The sequence below is a fragment of the Lycorma delicatula genome, chromosome 3 (genome assembly GCF_047948215.1).
Source record: "Lycorma delicatula isolate Av1 chromosome 3, ASM4794821v1, whole genome shotgun sequence".
Taxonomy (NCBI): domain Eukaryota; kingdom Metazoa; phylum Arthropoda; class Insecta; order Hemiptera; family Fulgoridae; genus Lycorma; species Lycorma delicatula.
The window spans coordinates 63,407,565-63,432,972 of NC_134457.1; the positions used below are offsets into that span (position 1 = coordinate 63,407,565).

The 25,408-nt window shown below is 30.2% G+C and overlaps 1 protein-coding gene across 1 annotated transcript in view; it reads right to left on the reverse strand.

Annotated features, from left to right (window-relative positions):
* nolo (ADAMTS-like no long nerve cord) overlaps nt 1-25,408 on the reverse strand; it is a 680,775-nt gene that overhangs the window by 276,503 nt on the left and 378,864 nt on the right. The window contains exon 3 of the mRNA XM_075359132.1: nt 9,442-9,591. Coding sequence (XP_075215247.1) covers nt 9,442-9,591 — 150 coding nt within the window. The remainder of the gene's footprint in view (nt 1-9,441; nt 9,592-25,408) is intronic.

The window sequence follows — 25,408 nt, forward strand, 5'->3', positions numbered from 1 at the left end:
AAAAAGCCAGGCGATACTGCAAGGTATCAGATAGATTATATCATGGTTAAGCAAAGATTTAGAAATCAACTCGTGGACTGCAAAACTTACCCTGGAGCAGACATTGATAGCGACCATAATTTGGTGATAATGAAATGTAGATTGGGGTTTAAAAACCTGAAGAAAAGGTGTCAGATGAATCGGTGGAATTTAGAGAAGCTTGAGGAAGAGGAGGTAAAGAAGATTTTTGAGGAGGACATCGCAAGAGGTCTGAGTAAAAAAGATAAGGTAGAAAATGTAGAAGAAGAATGGGAGAATGTTAAAAAGGAAATTCTTAAATCAGCAGAAGCAAACTTAGGCGGAATAAAGAGAACTGGTAGAAAACCTTGGGTTTCAGACGATATATTGCAGCTGATGGATGAACGTAGAAAATATAAGAATACTAGTGATGAAGAAAGTAAAAGGAACTATCGGCAATTAAGAAATGCTATAAACAGGAAGTGCAAACTGGCGAAAGAAGAGTGGATTAAAGAAAAGTGTTCAGAAGTGGAAAGAGAAATGAACATTGGTAAAATAGACGGAGCATACAGGAAAGTTAAGGAAAATTTTGGGGTACATAAATTAAAATCTAATAATGTGTTAAACAAAGATGGTACACCTATATATAATACGAAAGGTAAAGTCGATAGATGGGTGGAATATATTGAAGAGTTATACGGAGGAAATGAATTAGAAAATGGTTTTATAGAGGAAGAAGAGGAAGTTGAGGAGGATGAAATGGGAGAAAAAATACTGAGATCTGAATTTAAGAGAGCATTAAAAGATTTAAATGGCAGAAAGGCTCCTGGAATAGACGGAATACCTGTAGAATTACTGCGCAGTGCAGGGGAGGAGGCGATTGATAGATTATACAAACTGGTGTGTAATATTTATGAAAAAGGGGAATTTCCGTCAGACTTCAAAAAAAGTGTTATAGTAATGATACCAAAGAAATCAGGGGCAGATAAATGTGAAGAATACAGAACAATTAGTTTAACTAGTCATGCATCAAAAATCTTAACTAGAATTCTATACAGAAGAATTGAGAGGAGAGTGGAGGAAGTGTTAGGAGAAGACCAAATTTGGTTTCAGGAAAAGTATAGGGACAAGGGAAGCAATTTTAGCCCTCAGATTAATAGTAGAAGGAAGATTAAAGAAAAACAAACCAACATACTTGGCGTTTATAGACCTAGAAAAGGCATTCGATAACGTAGACTGGAATAAAATGTTCAGCATTTTAAAAAAATTAGGGTTCAAATACAGAGATAGAAGAACAATTCCTAACATGTACAGGAACCAAACAGCAACAGTAGCAATTGAAGAACATAAGAAAGAAGCCATAATAAGAAAGGGAGTCCGACAAGGATGTTCCCTATCTCCGTTACTTTTTAATCTTTACATGGAACTAGCAGTTAATGATGTTAAAGAACAATTTAGATTCGGAGTAACAGTACAAGGTGAAAAGATAAAGATGCTACGATTTGCTGATGATATAGTAATTCTAGCCGAGAGTAAAAAGGATTTAGAAGAAACAATGAACGGCATAGATGAAGTCCTACGCAAGAACTATCGCATGAAAATAAACAAGAACAAAACAAAAGTAATGAAATGTAGTAGAAATAACAAAGATGGACCACTGAATGTGAAAATAGGAGGAGAAAAGATTATGGAGGTAGAAGAATTTTGTTATTTGGGAAGTAGAATTACTAAAGATGGACGAAGCAGGAGCGATATAAAATGCCGAATAGCACAAGCTAAACGAGCCTTCAGTAAGAAATATAAGTTGTTTACATCAAAAATTAAATTAAATGTCAGGAAAAGATTTTTGAAAGTGTATGTTTGGAGTGTCGCTTTATATGGAAGTGAAACTTGGACGATCGGAGTATCTGAGAAGAAAAGGTTAGAAGCTTTTGAAATGTGGTGCTATAGGAGAATGTTAAAAATCAGATGGGTGGATAAAGTGACAAATGAGGAGGTATTGCGGCAAATAGATGAAGAAAGAAGCATTTGGAAAAATATACTTAAAAGAAGAGACAGACTTATAGGCCACATACTAAGGCATCCTGGAATAGTCGCTTTTATTTTGGAAGGACAGGTAGAAGGGAAAAATTGTGTAGGCAGGCCACGTTTGGAATATGTAAAACAAATTGTTAGGGATGTAGGATGTAGAGGGTATACTGAAATGAAACGACTAGCACTAGATAGGGAATCTTGGAGAGCTGCATCAAACCATTCAAATGACTGAAGACAAAAAAAAAAAAAATACTATAAAAAATTGAAATTCCAGGAATCTCATTCAATTTAACTTAATTACTAATTAAACAAAGTGATTAATCTCTGACTAAATTATAGAACATTCAATTTTAATAACTAAAAATATATTGTAATTATTTTAACAAAATGAAAATGTATTGTGAAAAATAGACCTTCCAAGTTCATTCATAAAATTAATTAATTGGTTAGTTCTATTAATTTGATCATTAAAAGAAAGATTTTTAAGAAGAAAAAAGAATATATCTTAAAATAGTAGAATTAAAAGTAGATGAATGGGATACAAATGACGAAGTTTTTTTTTTTAAAGAATTACAAAGAATACAACCAAAGTTGAGACGCTTTATATAAGTTTCAATTTATTTTAAGCCCTAAAGATATCTTCTCTTTTCTTAAAGAAAACGGGCTGTTGCATTAATATGAAGATGAAAATTTCAAGTGAATTTGGGAAACTGCTTATTTTCAAGGTATCTAATATTAGTCCCTTTATACAGTTCTATAAAGTAAGCAGAAACAGATTCTATTTTCAGTTAAAATTAAAGTAATAATTCATTCCATTTTATGTAAAAAAATTATTTATTGAATATATAATGCAATAATTAATGTTGTAACTTCTATTTTAAGACGGAAGGGAAATTATACTACATTTAGATAGAAATAGATTTCAGGAAACGTTTGACTTAAGAAAACCGTGTGAAAATCTTTCTGTTGATTATTTATCGGAAGAAACTACAAAGTAAAGTACATGAAAGCATCAGTATTCTTTTTTAAAAGTAAATCCAGTGTCCGTTAATGTGAGAGAAGTGAACAGAAAGAAACACCATTTTGGTCTTCAATCGTTTTACATTTTACATTTCTAGTTTTTGTAAATTTCAGAATTAGGTAATATGAAGTGATATTAGTTTACTTTATAGCATTTGGCTTGTATATCATTGGTTTTTTTTAACAGAAAGTTGTAAACGAAGAATGCTCTTCACAACTGAGTACGATTTTAATCGACTAATTTTATTACTCTTAGCCAATAACGGCTGTTGAGACACCAAAAAAATTATCTCCATTTTGATTTTCACTGAAGAAAAACAGTTAACGAAATTTATATTCAAATTATTTTTGTGTATCATAATACAAACGCACAATTTATAATATGTATTGATTCTATTACGAATAAAGGGTCATTTTGAGTTGTTTATGGTGGAATCGTTCTATTCTTTTAAAACATATTTCATTTACTAGATTATAAAGATTACCGTCTGCTTACAGAATCACTTATGGTCATTGATATTCTGTACAAATGACAACAGAAATCGGGTTGTCCACGAATTTGCTTATATATATTTCTTAAAATTTAGGGACCACTGTCAGAACAGTATAGATCAGTGGGTCCCAAACTTTTCCGAGTCACGGCGCCCTTTTTCAATAAAATTTTCCATGTCGTCCTACCCTAATTAAAAGTATTACTACTCGTAAATAAGAGATAAAAACAAATAAAACTCGTGTATCTTCATATTTTTTTACTTTATTAACATTAAATGGTACTTACGTTTTAACGCCACGAAAATGGGCCGATATAGAGTTTAACATAAATAAATAAATATTTATTTTATAAATATAATTTAACCAAACTTAACCTACGCTCGCTAACCTTGACTAATTAACACCGTAAGTTTTTGATATTTATTTAATAACAATTACAGTTATTTATTATTTAAATAATCAAATTGCAATAATTATTCAATTTATTAAATAAATACTCAAAAAATTAGGGAAAGTCAAGGTTAGCGAGCGAAGCGAGCGTAGGTTAAGTTTGGTTAAATTATATTTATACAATAAATAAATATAAATAACTATTTATATTCTGTTTTGAATCTGTTTTGGCCCATTTTTCACCGAAATTCGATTGACTACTTTGTTTTTAAATAAAGCTGTAGCTGCGGTGGCGTCAATACGTAAGTACCCATTAAATGAATAATTACAAATGTTTTGGTTCAATTAATTATGAGGTTTTTACAATATTTCGTGGCGCGCTTGTGAAGAGGCTTCGGCTCCCCGGGGCCTATTGTATTGAGTACACTTTTACGATAATTAAAGGTCTGAATTTAACTAAATAATTTCATTACTCGATGAGCAGTTAGGCTTAATCTGAGAGGGACTTTATTTCATAAGGACATTTGCCTTGTGTTAATATATCTATATTCTTGTGTTAAATGCATAAAATACAGTTTCCGTAAATATCTTTATAGAATAAACTGAATTTTATTTTGAAAAATTATTAAAATCAAATAAACGTTTCTTAAGATATCACGTATTTTATGGGAAATGTTTCATTGTTTTGAGATTTTCGGGAGTAGGAAAAATTTGTTACGAAAAATATTAGCCTTAACAAAATAAATAAATTTTATTTGAAAAATTAAAACACTTAATAAAATGTTTGAAATATAAGTAAAAGAAGAAGATCAGCGAGTACAGCACAAGTATATTGGTTAAATATCATCCAACACTTCAACTTGTTATTATGATGTTACAGCAAGTGTTTTTTGTTTTTAAACAAGTTAATTAAATTTTCATTATACTCTTATCATAATGAAAATTTACTATAAGTAAGATAACAACAGGGCAGTGTTAATTTTGCCTGGTATATCATTAATATAATAATAATTATTAAGCATTTACAAGGAAGTGATAATTTGAGTACGCAAATCCAAGAATTGTAAAGAATAAGGTAATTATTTTCTGCTTTTAATTAAAAAGCTTCTGTAAAATTGGTGGTAACTATTAAGAGTTATGTCTAGCGGAATTAAGAAACCAATTTATATGCAGTAAACCAAGACAGACACGTCGAGCTGTTTGGGTCTCGAGTGCATCGTAAAAAAATTTATGAAGTGTGGTGTGGGAAATTTAAATATCAGTTCTCATCCGAAATTTAATGTAAGTGTATACTCTGTGTGTACTTAAAAACATTTTTATTTTTTTAAAAGAATTAACATTTTTCTCATTAAAGCAAGGCAACTTTCATTTAAAAAATTAATCAATTTTATGTGACAATAAGTAGAGTAGCCAGCTGCTATACTAATCATAAGCCAAATATCAAAGAATTATTGAATTCCTTCAGAATGTTTACCGTTCTATTTTCAGGTTATTTCCACGTGATCTCGATTCTAATTAAATATATCGCCAGCTGCGTATTAGAGTTGGAGTTAGGAATCTTTGGCATTCTAATTCCATTGAAAAAACCAATTCTCTTTTCTGATACACACAATTCCTCCTCTAAATATATGAGGCATCTATATTGTACAGATTTATCTCACCTTTTCAAATAAAAATATGCGAGATATGTCATAAAAGATTTTTTCTAGTTGATTTATTAGTGTTGTGGAATCAAAATACGTCACTAGATATATAAATGTGACGGTTAAATTCATTACCTGCTTCGTCACTTACAAACTCGCCAGCTAATTCGGTACAGACTCAAAGCACACGTCAGATTAATTTAAACGTTTTAGATCATCTTTATACGACTTACCACGTAATTACACTTTGCATTCCTTTTAAAGTGTCCCATTGGGTCCAAAATGTTGAAATTTGCAATACGCTTGGTGATAAAGAGAAAAAGCGACAAATTGCAAGAAAATGTGAAGTTGATTCATAAGCAGGCCTGAAGCACTATATCATGCACTGTTTCTACGACTATGTTTGAATGCCAGTCCTTTCACCATTGCTATAGCAATGGTTTCATGTTTCGTTGACTCAGAAAAGGATATATGGAAGATTGCAAATGAATAATCTTTTGTTGCTACCGTTTATTACAGATAACAAGTTAGGTAATACAAATATTATCCTTGATTTTTGTGAAACGCTTAACTGTTGCAAGGTGCAGTTATGTACCGCGATCTTCAATCGTACAAACTTTCTCTCAATGTATTGTAGCATGCAAGTTTATGAGTATGTAAACGAATTTCCATTTCTTTCCTCACGTATTGTAACGTTTAATAAGCCAATAATATCAGAAAGAAAGAAGCTAGAATTTATCGTCTAGATGTAACAAATATCAACATCTCGGATACTGGGTGGTAAAATGTACAAGATATACGACGAATAGGAAGTAAGCTAAAGGAAATAAATCGAAAAAAGATGAGGCATGTTTAACAGCACTAAACAAGCTCTAAGAACTCTAAAATTTTTAAGATGGACGTGGTGATAAATGAAACAAAAACACTGAGAAAAATCAGCTACTTCGTAACCAAGAAACTTGATAACGCTCAAACATTAGGTCCATTTGGGTAGAATAATTTTTCGAATATATCATCACCCATGCTCGTAAACAGGATTGTTAAATAGAAAACGTGTGCTATTCTTTGTTCTTGAGTGAGTGTTAAGAACAAGTTCACCAAAACGTACGGCAAAGATCAGCATAAAGGTCCATCGACAAGTACACGTATTCGAAAAATGCCGAAGACGTAAGGAACTATAGAGAATACTAATCTTTCAGCTCATGTTGCTATTCAAAAGAAATCGGTCCTAGCTCCAAAGACCGCAAAAATGAAAGAAAGAAAGAAAATTGACTGATTAGAATCAGAATGATCAGAATGTTTCAACCGGTCTTCTGTATAAGCACCTGGTTTTCCTACAATCAGCAAGGTCTAGAAATCAAACTTGCATCGGAGGCTCGACTATTCCAGGATGTTCATCTGATTTCTTTTTAATCTGAGAGAACAGTAGCGACATTGGTTAATCAAGATCACAAGAGGACACTCTTACAGGGTGGAAATCCGTAAAAAGAAGGAATGACCTTCGGGTAAGCCTCCATTCTAAAACGGTTTAGTATTATGATACATTCCGTATTATCAGAAACGTCAAGATACCAGAAACTTCTGTCAGGTTGAGTGAATGGTAAGTTGCTATAAGTATGAATGGATGAAAAAGATTATTATTCATCAAATATCCTTACCGATTTTTGGTGATATGGCAAATGATAGTATTTGAAGCCAAAAAAGTAATTAATTTATAACTGTGTACAGCATAAAGAGAAAGTATATTGTATGGCGGGGAGGAACATCGGGCTCTTGATGATCTTTGATAAAACTACACCAAAGCAAACAAAAAAAAAAAAAATTATATATGAATCATTAAAATATTAAGGTCAAGCACTTTGTTGTAGGGAACGGGCTTCTATTTTTCACAATACTCCACATTAATTTTGGTAACACGTCCTGTAGCACTTTGTATCTCTAGCGGTCAATATATTTAATAATAATTTTGTATTTCAAATAAATAAAATTGATGCGTAAAAAAAATTGGTGGAAACTGATGCACTGAATGTAAATAACATTAAAAAAATTACATGAAAAAATAAATTCTGGCAACGTAATCGGAAATCAATTTTTTAAATCTGTTTATTCGTTACAAATCATATTAATATGTCTCGAAGACGAAAACATGTTTTAAATAAACCATTTACTTTACAGTTTCATCTGCGTAAAACTGTAATAAATTTATACATACATTACGCATTATTTACGCATCGATTAGTATTATAATTATTATTATTATCATAGGCTTTCAATGGAAACCTTAATGAATCTTACTAACAATAATTTTGTTCAGTTACTTCGTAACAAAAAGGAATTAAGAGACTAAAACTTGAGTAATGAAAGTAAAAGATGTCGATGGATAAAATAAATGTGTCGAAAATTCGTACAATTTCTAGGAGAAAAAACAAGATTCTTATTTGTTTTTTGCCACTATATCATGCTGATACTTATAAGTACATGAATATAAATCTGAAAAAAATATAAAATTAAAAATATAAAAGTATGAGATAAAATTTGTCATTCCTGAATATGAAACAAAATATATAAGACTTTTATTCCATGCTCTTACACTAGGTTTACATGAGAAAGTGGAGAATAAAGTGGTTTTCTGTTCTTTCATCATTGTAGTGAATACTGTTGGGAGATCAGCAAGCCGATCCAATGTAAACAGAGGAAATCCAATGTAAATAATACCCTCCCTAAAAGTGACGTTTTAACTCTGTCAATAGCTGTTCTAGTAAACATCACTATTTTCAGAGAAATTATCTCTATCTCGTGTCTCTTGAATCTCAATTGCTTTTCACTGATTACAACAACAAGAAAGATTAGCAGAACTAGTATAAAATAATTATGTACCCTCCTTTCTATGGGAAAGGATGATAAATAAACGCTGCTTCTCTCGATAAGGAAATCGTTATCTAATAATTGAACGTAGACTACAGAACCGTTTATTAGTTTATTAAGTTTTAATCAGCAATAATTCGGTTGATGATAATAACAAGGAAAGTTATTGAAAAACAATCGGTTGAATAAACAGCAGGCAATATCATTACTCTAAAGTTTTTAACTACTACTATAGCTGTACTGTTCTGTAAACCACAAGTTTATTTCAAATTAAAATGTGGTTGTAGTTGTTGTATCAACATTTTTACGGTATCAATTTAAAAATTAATAGTACTCAAACTCAGTTACAGTAAAACTCAATACCAAAAAAGGTATATTTCATAATTTATCTCATGTATAGATTTTTAGGTATCTTATTTAGAATTATTTTTCTAAAAATACTAATATATTAAAAACTGGCTTTCAGAGTACAACGTACTACTTACTTTCGATAATGAGTAGATCCTATACAAAAGCATCAAGTTTCAACTCAATTATCACTGTGATTCACTCCATACATGCGTATGAAAAATACACAAAGTCAACATAAAACAGTGAACTTTAAATTGAGCGTAACTGAAAAACGACTCAAACAATCTTCATAACATTTTCACATGCACAATTTCAGATACACTACTTCAGTAATTAAATTTCAATGAAATTCATTTAGTAATTTTTGAGATTTTCGAGCTACAAATTTAATACGTATATATATATATATATATATATATATATATATATATATACACAAAATTATATTTTAAGTGAATTGTATTTTCGTACTCATACCTCAAAACGTAAAAAAATTCAATTTCACCACCTAATCTCACCGTGTGATCGAAAGTAATACCAGTGCGACCGTTATAACGGAAAGTAATAACGGTCGCACCGGTATTACTTTTTTTGAAAAGTCGGTAAAAAGAAAGAAACAGGCTACAAAATATTGATTATTGTTACTGACCTGCATGTTGCAAATGCGATATCTTACAGCTTGTCCCTTACATCCTGCAATTGCATTGCACCTTCTTAACTGGTATGCTGCACCACCATCACACGTTCTAGAGCAAGGACTCCATTCCGACCAGTTTGACCAAACACCGGATCCATTATCCTAATATAAAAAGAATTAATGACAATAAAACCAAACTAGAAAAAATAAAAAAATTGAATTTGTATTTCATAAATCATCAGGAGTATTGTTAAAAATAAATTCTTAAAGTTCCTAGGTAATTGAATAATTTTTTTTTGGTTTTGTTATATAAATATGTAAAGCACGTTAGATCTTTGATTCAATTGGGCACCATTGAGTTGAATTTAATTTATAACCCGTGATTAGCGAAGACTATAAAATTTAAAGTATTATTCCTAATTTTAAAAAAATTAGATAATTTTAATAATACGTACTGTTACCAATTCATTTGTTCTGTGTTTACCACAGATCTTTTCCTTTTCATCCATAATAAAAATAATTACTGAAATTTCTGTACGTATACGCCATGAAAGAACCCACAGAAAAAGAACTGGTTTTCTTTTGTACATGAAGAGTACATTATGTACGGTCTTAGGCAGACCTGAGACTGTCAGGTCATGAAATTGGATTCTAAATGAATGTAAACGTGTAAAAACTAATTTGGTTTCAGATCGAATTAAATATAAAATATCTGAACCTTAGTTTTGAAAAATCATAGAAAGACTGAATAAATGTGTTGTTGATCATTAATCTATTCAAGCAAATTCAAGATAACAATGCAACCTAAAAACTATGAACTTAAATGACAAACATAAACTTAACATAATAAAATACTGAGCTTTTCATTACAAAAACTATAAATTTCTGTTATGAAAGTGCAGGCATCAACAGCTATGGTTGTTAGCCCGGTGGAAATTTGTAGCGTGTGAAAAGATACCTGACCGGGATTTGAACCCGGGACCTCCGAAAGAAATTCCGAGACGCTACCAACTCAGACACGGAGATCGGCTATTTCAATATTGTTTTTTAAAAATTTCGTTTACTTTTAATAGTTTACATCCCTCACACGGATCGGATACGTTACGTTGACCTAGACTTGGATCCTCGCCTGACGTGGAAGGGCCACGTTGTAGAAAAAAGGAAACATCTTAACATCAAGTATAAGGAACTAAACTGGTTGCTACTGAAACTCACAGTTATCGCTAATTAATAAACTGGACGTACAGGATCCAGCTATGGAATAAAACAAGTAACAGCAATATTGAGATAATTCAAAATTCCAAAATAAATTGAGGAGGACTATAATAGAGAGCCGTGGTTTGTTAGGGGTATTGAAATGCACGACTATCTAGGATTACCTTTTGTTTACGAATAGATCCAAAAAGTTGACTCGCGATACAGAGGTTAAACAAACATGTAAATTATCTAGTAGTAAATTATGTATTGGAAAACAGCGATGACATCAGGTGACTAAAACATTACCTTACGCTGGATCTGGGAGATGTAACGTGAGGAGTGATCTAGAGAAGGAACCTAAGAGTGAAACATAGGATGACTGTCACTGTGTTGTGAACATTTTTTTGATAGTCTACGAATTATAGTTATTTCTTTACCGACGAATATTTCTTTTATTTTTATATGTTCGTTTGTTCAAAATCTTAAATCTCATAAAATTCTTCACCGATTGCTTTGAAATTTTGACACAAGTTACATTCAAATACACGAGTGTTCTTATATACGTACTAAACAGTAGGTATATAACATAGGTATAAATACGTAGGTGTAAAAACTTGTTTTTTTTTTTAAACAGTGCTATTTGTTAGACGAAAATCAACACACGCTATAATAAATATTTTACGATTCCATTTCAGTGTTTCCGATGTGTGTGTCCGCTATAAACTAAAAAACTACTGGATCAATTTACGCGCAGAGAAAAAGGGAGAAAGGGAAAAATCTAAAAAGGTAACAGCTAAGAAGGGAAAATGAAAAAAGGGGAAAACTAAATTCGGGAAAAGGAAATGGAAAGCGGAAAGGAGAAAAAAAAATAGCGGAACGGAGAAAGAAGAAGGGGAAAAAGGTAATAAGGAAAAGAGAAATGGATGGGTGAATTGTGGGAAAGGTAAGGGGAATATGGTAAAATTAAACTGGAAAAAGGGAAAATGAGAAATGGAAAACGGTGAAAGGGGGAAAGGGAGAAAGGGAGAAAGGGAAAAAGGGTAAAAGGGAAAAAGGAAAAGGTTAAATTTTGTGAAGTTCCGTAATGTTCATTTTGTTCATGTTTTATCAAACTTTCAATTGTGTTCATTTATTCTATATTTATACTCACATCTAGCATTAGCTAATTGACTGATTGACGATATTGTTTTTATTTTTATTTTTTCTTACAGTGACTTATTTCTAGTGCTATATTAAGTACTGAACTTAACTTGGACTATCTGTACTAGTACTTTTCATAAACATGGACATGAAGTATTGTATGATTTAATGAGGTTTCGTCGAGGACCTCTCTTCAAGCGATTATCATGACGGTGATTTATTTATGATCACTTACGAGGTACCGATTGTAAATCGTAACAGATAGACAAAAAAATAAATAAATAAATAATAGTAAAAATGTTTAAGGCTATTCATAAATGAATGAGACGTTATAATTATACAATTTTAATAAGATTACATTAAAAATCAGTATCATTACGATTTTGTATACGAGCTAGCAATATTTATAATGATGCTATCCAAATTTTCAAACGATTTAGGTATAGCCAATTCAAGAATCTATAACTTCAGACACATGAAAAATTTAGTTGCTGGTAAATACTACCAAAATTTCAGAAAAGAACAATAATTCGACGCTAGGATGAAGAGGTTCAAATATTTTACCGAAAGTTAAATTAAAAATTTCTGATTTAGTTATTTCGTTAATATAATAATCAAATAACTCTGATAAACGTCAGATTACAATAGGTTTTATTTAAACATGCAATATATAATATTTAAGTACAAAAATATATAACATGAACTTTTATGGCTGTAGGATTTCGACTCCAGTGTAGACTGCGTGTCTTCAGTTAACATGAGAACTGTCTGTTTAAAAAAGTACAGTTAAAAAATTACTAGTCTTGTTCCCATGATAACTAACCTGAATATTTTTTTATAGTCTCATGAATATTTGTTGATATAAAATAATGATTTTTACAAAAACATACTATTTTTTTTTATAATAAAAATATAAATAAGTTTTATTTCCTAACGATTCCAACATTACCAAACAACGCAATCACATCTCGTATTTAAAATTCAGAGATGTGACGGATTTTCTTTTGAGAAGACCAAGTTGGCGTTTAATCGAGATGGAACACGGTAGAATCAATAAAAAAAAACGGTCAGACACTTAAACTCTAGTTATCAAATAAAAAAACCTCTAAAAACCGTTCGTTTTTCCATTTTGCACTAGTAAAACGTAAATTGCGAAAAATACGTATATGTTATTTACACATCATACACAAAATAGTTTGGTGATTTAAATACAGGGTGTCCCATATAAAACGCAACCCAACCTTATATTGGTAGGTATTGAAATAATAAAACGGCATGTGTAAATGTAAATTTTATTATTACCATCCATTACCTTACATTTACAGTAAATGTTGGAAGTGGCCGCCATATTCTTGAATACAAGCTTCAATTCTTTTTACAGCGTTTCTTGCAACTTTTTTCAAAGTTTGTGGCTGGATATTTAAAACAGCTTGTTCAATATTGACTTTCAATTGTTCAAGTGTTCGTGGTTTGTTGCTGTAGGCTTTTCCTTTGAGGTAACCCCATAGAAAAAAATCCGCCACAGTCAAATCTGGAGATCTTGGAGGCCATAAGCCTCGACCGATAACACGATTACCAAAGAAATCCTCAACGAAATCAGAAGTTGAACCTGCGTAGTGCGATGTCGCACCGTCATGTTGTAGCCAGCAGTGTCTGTCTTCCTCTTCCAAGAGTGCAATGAACTGATATAAAATATCCTGATATCGTTCTGCATTAATAGTGTACTCGAAAAAAATAGGACCGATTATTTTCTTCCGCGATATCGCGCAACAACACGCCCAACTTCTGCGGGTGTAATTGTTTATCGTGATAAACGTGGGGATTTTCAGCACTCCAAATTCTACTGTTTTGGGTGTTTACGTATAGCCATCCAAATGAAACCGTGCTTCATCTATGAAAAATAACGAATCCATAACATTAATTCCCTCACGCAGAAATCGACGGAACCGTTGACGATATTGTAGCCGTTTTTCTTTGTCGGGCTCAAGAAGTTGATGAACCGTTTGAACGCGATAAGGTCGTAATTGTAATTGTTTGGTCGCCGGATGAACAGTTGATCTAGACAAATTAATTTCAGCAGACAAACGTCTGTTCGATTTATTTGGCGAGGCGAGTAATCGGTCTTTGATTTCAGTGAATGTATCTGTATTCAACACTGACGCAGATCTTTTGTGTTCCTTGTTATTAACAGAACCAGTCTCTCTAAATTTTGCAACTAACCTTAATACTGATGTTTTGTTAGAAGCTGGTTTATCTGGGTACTTATGGCGAAACAAATCTTGCACTTCAACCACTGATTTCGTACTGATGTACGACTCGACAATGAAAACACGTTCATCTAGCGAAAACACCATCTTGTCTCTAGCAATACACTGAACGTTATGATTGCATTGTTGTTACTATCGGTAGTGTTCTACTGCGTCGCCGCGATGTTTAGATGTTGGACGGGTCCATTTCAGTAACGAGTAAGGGAGTAAGCTTGACTTATGAAATTTCATGGAAGAGTGATTGATGGGTTGCGTTTTATATGGGACACTCTGTAGAATTAATTTATTTGTAAATTATTTTGTATATTCTTTGTAAGATGTATTCGACCAAAGACAAAGGAGTCAAGTTAATCTGAGCAGAAACTGTAATTGTTCATATTAACTGTAAAGTTCATACATTTTTGTATTTAAATATTATATATTGCATGTTTAAATAAAACCTGGTTGTAATCTGACGTTTATCAGATTTATTTGATTATTATATTAACTAATTAACTTAATTACAAATTTTTCATTTAATGAAAATAAGCCTTATTTTCTGATCCGAAAGATAGGTAAATTTTAATTTTTAATGAAAAATGCGATTTAGAAAAACTGAATACTCTTTTTTATCTTTAAGTACGCTTATACGAATTAAAAAGTATCATAAGCACTAGTATTTCGCACTAGAAGTTTACAATGCTGGTCATTATTTATACACTACTGAAAGTGAAGGGATTGGAGATTTAGAATATAAATAATGCGACAATCTTGCTTGCAACGTAATGGACTTGAATAGTAATCAACTCTTTCTCACCGAATGAGAATTTTCTCTCATCTGATTCATTCTCTCCTATAATCATTATCCTATTTACTTTTTGTTTTATCTCCTTTTCATTATTTCATATACTTAGTGTAAATTTTTTTATTTCCTTGATTACTATATTTCTGATATTTTTTACACTAATCATATTTTCATCTTATCTTATACATTCATTCATACATTAAACATTTATGTTTTCCTTAAATCTTTATATGATTCTTTTCTTAGAAAAAAAGCGTTGCTATTTTCCATTTAAGATTTCTTTTTTAAATAAGATTTGACCTACTATTTTTAAAATAGCTCATACGGAATAAATAATTCATAAATAATTATTTTAATATAAATATTTGGATTAACCTATTATATATATAGATACGAATGTTTTTAATAATATTTTATGATTTTGTTATAAAATTTACACTCCCTGGAATGTCACTTGAATTTTTGTTGAAATTATAAATTTTCAGATACAAGAAAGAATATGTGTTATAAGGTTATATTATTTACTAGGGGATTGGTCGTAAATAGTTTAATAAACATCGATAAATTTTTTAACTCTTTCAAGATAGAATTTATTCATGAATTGCTCCACGTTACACGTGAAGTAAATAACTTAAGATTCGAATATCTCCAAAGGATTACTGTGCCATTCCACGGAATAATACGAAGTAGACATTTTATAGTAGAGATTTTTATTAAAAATTTAAATACAAAAAACATAGCTAAATTTAATTATATTAATGTTTACTAATTTTAATATTATTATTATTCTGCAACATAAGCAAACAATTAATGTAACAGCTTTCATGGAGGCAACAGTCTAACAACTGTATAAGTAAACATTTTTTACTGATTACGACAAATCTTGTCAACATTACTGAGATCTAAATTATGTTTTTTTACAAAAAAAAAAAATTTAAATGACCAAAGGTAATTTCATTAACGTTTTTATATAGGCCAAGTTAATAACAGTACTGTTGATTGTAAAAGGAATGAAGATGAGTAAATAAAAAAAAAGGTAGCGTAGAAATCGTTGAAAATTATATTTTTATTCTCGTTTTTTTAAGTTATTACGTAGAAGCTTTTCTTAATAAAAACGAGGAGACTGCAGTAAAAAAAAAGTATTAATATAAAAGTGATTGAACATTTTAACCTTTATTTCAGTTTATACAAATTGTTTGTCGAAATTTATTTTAAATAAGGTAACACGAAAATTAACAACAAAGAACGGTCAATCTAATTATTTGATATGTTTAGAATCTATAATATTTTGATGAATTCATCAGTAAACTTTAAATATATTTAACGGTCTAAATCGAAAACGCTGCGTTGTAGAGTTTTAGTAGATCCGTTAAGTATCCAATCATGCGTTGGGCTTTTTCCTAGCCACCAGATAGAGAAAGAACAGAGTTCTTGGATGAGTTTGAAGCCAAAGCGCCTCATCAAACATAAAAATATACCAAGAAACCCAAAGAGATTCCCATACCCATAATGTAGATCCAGCGTATATCTAGCAGAAACCCGTAAGAAAGGATAAGAATTTAGGAAAGTACTGGGACCGATTTACTCTCCAAGGGACCGCAAAAAGAGACATGCACTAAATAAATCAATGCTTGTACACCCTTCCCGTCCTTCTTGATGATCGGATTTTGCATAGACAGCTCAAAGAATGCAGCAATGTCTTCCATCCTGAATTCATCAAGGAACGTTCTCGCTCATCCCTAGGATTATTATGCAATGTATGGAAGTATCCAATTTAATTTTATAACCGTTTAGCCAGATCTCCTCCGAAGACTGTAAAGAAATAATGCCAAACTAGATATACATAGAAATGTTACGTTAAATTTGAAATTTGATTACATCAAATTGAAATTTTGATTACTTTTATATTTTGAGAAAATTACAGCTACTAAATTATTTTCAATGGTTTCCTTCATGTTCAGCGATTTTAAAATTGTAAGGAATCTTTCTCTTGTGGAAACTTCCTTTGCATACAACTTTCTATCAATGTATTCAGTTGATTACCATTTTGAGAGATAGGGAATACTTTTTAAAACATAAATTTTAGAAACTTCCTGCCGATTAGATAGAGGTATCAAGTCCTAGTAAAGGCAGTTAAGTTTTGTACGGATTTGAATACTAGATCGTGGATAGCGGTGTTCTTTGGTGGTTGGGTTTTCAATTAACCCGAACTGAGACTTTTGAAGACTACATTTCATTTATACTCATACATATCATCCTCTGAAGTAATACCTGAACGGTAATTCCCGAAGGCTAAACAGGAAAAAGAAAAGGTAGATGTATATACCAAGTTAAATGGTTGTACTTAAAATTTAACCATATTTTGAAAGTGGATTTTGATTATTTCCACCAGATTTTCTAGTATTCATATTTTCTGCGGGATAAAAAGTTTTATATACAGTACAGATAGAAATCTTAATAATCTATAGGGATTTTGACGCAGATTTATCGTATTAATGTTTCTTGGAGAATACGCTAGATATCATAAGGACATGATATTTTCACACAACTTTCCAAATTTGAAATAAAAATATAACTAATAACTGTAAAATAAATTATTTTTCAAACAAAATAGCATATTAAAACAAAATTACTCTACTAAAGACTAAAAAATAACATTTTTTTCGATTTTTCTTTACGATTGGACATTTTAAAGTTGGTGTTATATTAAGAATTAGTCAGTTGTTGGTAATTGTAGTTTTTAATTAGGGGCAATTTTTAAAAATTAAACAAGAATGAAAAGTACTATTTTCAACTTTTCTATATTTAAAAGTTTATGTGATTGCTTAAAGTAATGTGTTTAAAATTTTTTGAGATTGCTTTTTGTATAGTTTATGTTAAAACTTTTAAAGTCGATAGTTTCAAATAGGAAAACTACAAAATATTGCAACTGAAAACTCACCTTATCAAGTAGAAAATAATTTTTATCTTAAATTAGAGCTTATCTGGGTGAAATTAATTTTTTCAGTTTTATCATTGAAGTAAGATTAATTTTTTTATAGATGGTCCAAATTGTTTGAGATATTTATTATAACCTTTTTGATTGCCTTAAGGTACCTTATGGATTATTATTACCAATCCCAGTACAAAGTTAAAAAACTTACAAAAGACTTTCAATTTTTTTATTTTGATAAGAAAATAAAAAAAAAATAAATAAGAAATGTTATAAGTTTAATAGTAATATTAATAATAATTTTCAATTTTATCACTGGAGAATGATTACATTTTAAGTTTCGTACAAATGCGGATTGTTCAACAAAATTATCAGTTATTTGCTAAAATTCTCGAAAATAAAACAAAATTTGCTTCAGTAGAAAAAACTGGTAAAATAAAATTAAACAGTAAATTATCAAAATAAAACCAGAAAAGTTAACAGAAATACTAAAATTTGTGATTATAAATAAATACGTATATAAATTTAGTTGTAGTGCGAGAATATACATAAAATAATAAGTAGAGATAAAATTATGACACAGAATGAAACAGTTTTAACGAAGAGCACAATACTAAACTGAGGGATAAGATAGTTATAGGTTGGTTTGGAAGGGCAGTGTATCTGCTCGGTTACAGAAGTAGCAGCAGATTTTGGTTTTCAGCGCATGCTTTCCCGTAGTTAAATAATTGAAGAACTACCTCATTGTTATCTGGTGTGTAAAAGCAGTCCTAATTCCGGTAGGAATCTGGCTCTGAATATAGCTGAACGAACCTTTATTTATGCAAATTCCCGCTTTGTTCCAATGAATGGTCTCTGTATTCAGATAGTCATATACAGGGGTCTACTCCATTCTGAATTTTTTATTTGTGTATTCCTTTGATGCAGAACAAAAACATTGAAAAAAACATAGTGGTGACCAGGTGCTTGATTCAATTAAAATAAAAATTTATATATTTCTCTTATTCATTAGCCAGGAATTTTTGTAGACAGTTTATTTATTATTTTGAATTTTTAAACAAAGAAGTTATTAACAAATTTTGTTTTCTTTGATAAAAAATTATCAGTTATTCTACTTCACAAGTTTACACTGCAGGCAGGGGCTAAATTTACATGTCTTCTTGTCCTGTTTTCGATTTCATCTGTCTTAAAACAATGAACTGCCATTCAAAATTAAGTAAGATACACACTTTTTTCTTATAGGAAAAAAAATACTAGTATTCTGGATGCTACATATTTTTCTCGGGATATGACCTTTTAATTGTAGTTCCAAAGATGTGAGGATATATTTTGTTCGTTTAAGCAATATGCAATCTATGTTAACTTCCATCCAAGATTATTTGGAGAACAATGATTTCAAAATCATTTAATTCATTGAAAATGAATTTTAAAGAAGGTTCTGCATATCCAGAAAAGCAAAATATTATGAAATATATCTTTAAATTTTCTTTTATACTTTCCCACGGTCGCACTTTTCCGATACATTTTACACAGTAGGTTTTTATCACGAAAAATGAGGAAACAAATACATAATAAGTAGAATACATAGAATGAATGATTTGCAGTAAGAAAATCAGCGATAAAAATTAAAATACAAATAAATTAAAAGATCGTATAAAAATTAAAAAATTGAAAAAACAATGTTTCTTTCTACATGAAAAGGGGAACAGTCAGTATCACAGGCAGCTGAGATTAAATAAAACATTATCTTTGCCCGAAATTCAAAAATTGTAATTTTTATAACCCAAATAATTTTGTGTGCAAGAATATTAAAACTAGAAATTTATTTTCTTCTTTTAAAACAAAATCAATCACATCCTATAAAATATATTTATATTATAATTGGAAAATAAGCCATTGGCAAAATCAGAAGATAAAGAAAAAACAGTAGTTTTTTACATAGAGAAAGCAGTATTTGTATCGTTTCTTTTATAGATATAATTATTTTCTCAAAGCAACAAGTTTTGCTGAAAAAAAAATACAGTTATCCAGTAATAAATATTTTACATACCGTTACAATAAATGTTTTACTGGTTTAATCTACAAAGTAAAACTCAATTTTTCATTAATATTAAATATTGCAGAATTTATAATTAAAATATTGAAAAATTTAAATAGGTTACGTCAACGAAGCGAGAAAATGAGAAACTCCTGTATTTAAATAAACTTTTATTTTTACGTGAATATTTCTTCAATTGTCTGTTAAAAGTAAGACATGCCATTTAATTTTACTTCCTTGTACGAAGAAAAGGAGGTATTCTGATAACGAAAAATTTCGGTTTTCAGATTCCAACGGAAATATGCATTTTGACCATACCTGAATCCATTTTGACTAGTTTCGGCGTGACGTCTGTACGTATCACGCATAACTCAGAAACGATTAACCGTAGGATGTTGAAATTTTTGATTTAGGACTATTGTAACACCTAGTTGTGCACCTCCTCTTTTGATTGCAATCGACTGGACCAAAAGTGTTCAAAAAAGCCAAAAATCCCCAAAAATTTGAATTTTGGACTTTTTCTTAACTACGGTAATAATGGAAAAAAATGGAAAAATTGGAAGTGTGATATTATATCTTCGTTAGTATTACTTGTTCCTTATAACTCTATACCAGATTGGTCGTAGGTTAGATTCACACTGAACAGTGAAATTCACAAATATCTGTAGCTTCCGACGGTTTGTGAGGTTGTGAGACAGTGTAGTGTTAAATACCACCAATATGTTGAAAATCATGTCAACCATCTAACGATCAATTTGCTTGATAAAGTGAGGACTTCCGAAGGTTGAAACGTCTCCATATGCTTGATTTAGGGGCTACTAAATGATAGTTTGGACTTAGTGTCGCCAAACTTAGTGATGTTATATTTCTTTACTTCTTCAATTTCTTGTTTGTAGCTATAAATTGTGTTGTTGTTGTTGTTGTACATTCTTAATATGTCTATCGACTCGTTACGCTTGATTATTTTGTATCTTTTTATATTTTTTTACTAATAAACTTTAAGGATATTGCTTACTGACAATTTTTATTATGGTTTGACTTATTATGAGGGTTCCTTAAGAACCCCATATCGTACGCTATTTTTAAACAATTTACTTATAGTTTCACTTAAGGAGCCGATTGTAAATGTACTAGTTGTGGAAAAAACATTATAGAAAATATCTTGTGGTATCCTTGAAAGTAATATAACATTATAATGAAAATATATTTCATAAAATGATGTAATTTATCTTTTTATCGTTAACTTATTAATTTTTAACTTAGCATCATCTTATTTGAAATTTTGTTCTTACTTTATACTACATATTATTTGGAAGCACAAAAACTGATAAGATAAATTGAACCTTATATATTATCAATAAAGATGGATAAAGTTTAAATTACCACGTACTAGTTATTTGTAAAGTAATACTACAGGTAGTGCGTGACCTCTCAGTATGAAGTAAAATATCGCTCGTCTACTGACTGAATCATTTAATATCTTATACCAAGTAAAATAAAAATAATATTGCTTAAAGAAGACAAAAATATTTTTTTTTTTGTATTTAGACTATCAACTCATAAAATATATACCTATTGACTGTTTACTTTTCTTTTCAGCGCTTCATTTGTTAGTGATTTCCCTGTTATTATTAAAAGAGATTGATGGACACTGACATTGATTGGAAAAAAATGAAAATAATACACACAAATTTTGTTAATTGTAGCAATAAATATGGCAATATTAATAATAATGTTAATAGTTTTTACCAAATCAGTATAATCTAAAATAAAAGCCCTAGTTAATATGAAGGTTTAAAATTTATTGAATTGGTCTTATATTACAATTTACTAAAGGTTTTATTTTATTTTAAATTACAGTGTTACTTAGATCGTTCAGAAAATATTTGCAGATTACTGAAACATTTTAACTGTGAAATATTTATTTAAAAAAGTGCTCTTTGTAGTTTGACAACAAACGGCTGATTATATAAAATCCCAACTGAATTACATAATGCTTGCCTGAAGCGTTTTCTTATCATAGAAATGTAACTGTTCTAGTGGAAATGGACGAAAAAAAAATGAACGAAACAATGCACTAAGTATATGCATTGTAATATGCTGATATCACAAAAACTGTTCGAGTTTTGTAAATAAAAAACAAAAATGCAGTCTCAAATTATTCTTCTAAACTGGCCATATAAGCTTATCTTTCAATTTTTTTTTTTTTATTATTATTTCAAACAAAAATTACACGAAATTATCTACGTTACGCTTAAAATTTTATATGTCCCAAATCTCAAAACAATTTATAATTGTTAAAAATACCATTATTAGTATGAGATAATAAATAGAAAGAATAATTTATTAAAAAAAAAAAAAAAAACATTAAATCGTCATAAAAATTAATTTAAACCATAAAGGGTTTAATTAAAATGAATTAAAAAAACAATTTCCTCAAAGAAAATTTTTATTGTGAAATGTTTACTTTATTTGTATTTAGCTTATGTAGTTATTTATTAAACAAATAATAATAAAAATGGAAAGAGTCCTATGATAACTACTGCTTTTGTCATTGTGGCAAGTTGACAAGATATATATATACATCTCAGCGACAGTCTGTCACTGTTTGTAAAATTCACATCTCTTTTTTCACATAATAATACTTTCATAAAATAGTATCTATTGTTCAAATAAAAAGCTATATTATATATTGTAAAATGTTTTATATCAACAAAACATGTAACTTTTATAATAAATAGTTGCTTGTTTTTAATTCTAGAATTAATACAACAAAAGTTTATTCAAATAATGATAAATATGTAATATGAACTGAATTTTACAGTTTATTAGCTGTTTATCTCTACTCTTCTTTATAGAAATGGTATATTTTTTTGACTGTTGACCTCCTCTTTGTTATGATTAATAAAAGAGCATATAAAATAAAACTATAAGTACATACAGTTTTTCAAAATTAAAAAAAAACTATTTACTAAAAGAAATAATAGACTCAAAATTCGAATCTGAACTCTTTATCACTTAAATTAAAAGATTTTGGATGAAATGATGTAGTAGCTTTTTTTAAAATTATTATCTATCTATTTCTTTCAAATAATCAGAAAGTCGGTTTAGCAATTATTAATAATTCGCAATATAAGAGAGTGGAAAGATAACAAAATTTGTCACGGTACTAATAAAAATAAAGAAAAGATTCATATAATAAAAAAATAAAATCTTTTATATATATATATATACACACTCGTATATTTCTCCAATCAGTTTTCCAGATACTGCCGGGTCTGGATGTTTGTGTATAGACAAACGCAATTACTGCTACCGGCTTTCCAGCCCTGACGTAGTTGCAGGTGTAGTGCAATGTAAGAAGTATAAATGTACAGGTAGAACAGATCACTCCTGAAATCGTGTGGTGGCGACCTCCGTGGCTCGATTAGTAGCGTCTCGGCCTTTTATCCGGAGGTCCCCTTTTCGAATCCTGGTCAAAGCGTGTAGCGTGAATTTTCATTCACGCTACAAATCATTCATCTCATCCTCTGAAGCAATACCTAACGGTAGTCCCGGAGGTTGAACAAAAAAAACCAAAAAACCACCTTTAGTTGGATTTTTTTAAGTTTTAAATTAAAGGGATAAAACAACGTCGAGTAATACTAATTGTATCACCACATAAATTAAGCATTCGTTTAACTTACCTTGATACAAATTTGTGAATTTATAAAATTCACTTCTTACTTTCTATTAAGTTATTAACTTAATATCTTAGAACCCTAAACTTGAATCTTAAATTCTAACTAATCTGCCCTTTTCTTGTAATTTTTCCTAATCAAATTTTGCTTAATATTCGTGACAAACGATGTTTAATATTTTCATTAAACTCATCACTTTTATGTAGCTGTTTTCAAAATGTGGAAGGCGGTGAAAAGGGAAAGAACGGATATAATGATTCATTGTAATTTTCTTTCTTAAATGGTATTAGCAGAACATAACTGTTACAATTGTTTTATACAAAGGATAAATTCAGAGTAATTTTGAAAATTGTAGTACTACATTAATCCATTTTATTTCAAGTATACAATTCAAATTTGATATTGTGCACAATTATATTCATTATTTCTTAATCTCAACAGCAATAAAAAGGAAAATATATTATTTAATAATAAAAATAATAATCTATATTTATAATAAAATGATAACTAGGGTAGTCCCTCTGGGCGCAGCACACAAAACGTACTGGAGAGATTTTATTAAAACTTTACAGATATATACCTTAGAGATTTCGTCATTATCTCTAATTAGAATTATCACGATATTCGTATTGAGGGTTAAGATATTAAAATTCATGAAAGAAAAAATTAACCCTTTTACCTTATTATATTTCTGTTACCATGATAAAAGAAAAATATCTCTAAGCCCAGATCTATATATTTTTAAATATTTAATTATATGATTATGATTAAATTATTATTACGGTAATTAGCTTAAATTATTACTGAACTTGATGAGTTTAGATTGTTTATTATAAGTGGATTGTTAAAAGTTACAAAAATATGCCTTTAACAAACAGCTACAAATCTGCTAAAAGAATGAGAGTATCTCGGTCCTCTGAAACAGCTGAAGAACATGATTCTCAGTTAGCTGCTGACCGAGAGATCTACGCCCGGACTTAAGCAGAAATAAATTTGCAATGCGACTTGCAGATAAATTCCTCAGGAGTTCATACTGACGTCATTGTAGAGCTACGATGATCACATAAGAATAGAAGCAGCTGTAGGTATAATGAGCAGATTATGTTCGCCGATCATGACCATACTGGCGCCATGAAACAATATATTCGTCTACTGCAGGAGCGTTTCAGTGCTTCTACGTCAAGAGCGAGGTAAACGTTGGAGGAAAGAGAGCTTTTGAAACAGGGGTTTGGTTACGTTTGTTTATTTGATACAGAATTCTTTAGCTTACGCAGAGTATTTAATCAGAAAGCTGCGCTTGACGTAACGCATTACAGTCGAGAAGTAAGGATATTCTAGTTTTTAGTTGTTAACAGATACCGACTGGGAATACATCATTGACGCCCTTACTGGATCCATTCCTGGTTTTTCTACCTTATGACTATGAATTTCAGAAGTGTATCTGATATTTACATTTGAGATATTTAACGTAAGTACTATTTATACAAAAAGTAAGTACATGGTTAAAAAATTTAATTAAAAATGACGTTTCAGGAGAGTCCGCGACTCTTCTTGTGGTGTTACCAGTGGTCTTCGGAAACGTGAGAAGAGTTACCGGACCAGAGTAAGAATTTCATGGGAATATATGAGGGTGGACGAGCATTCTCACGCTTCGAGTTTCGTCTGGTCCGGCAACTAAAGAGGATAGGAGTATTAATACTTCGGAGAAGACCAGTTGACGATCAGTCTAAGCGAGATGTTATGATGTCAGTCTGCGAGATGTCGGTCCACGAGGAGGCCAGTGAAGGAGTGAATTTCTAATGAACTAAGTTTGACGTGATTAAGGTGACGTCACAAGTGTTTTAGTACACGAAAACAATGGTTCGGTGATTTATTGTTAAACTATAAGTAAAAGAGACTGTGCATTAAATATCATTCATAAATTGTTACTGTAGTTATACT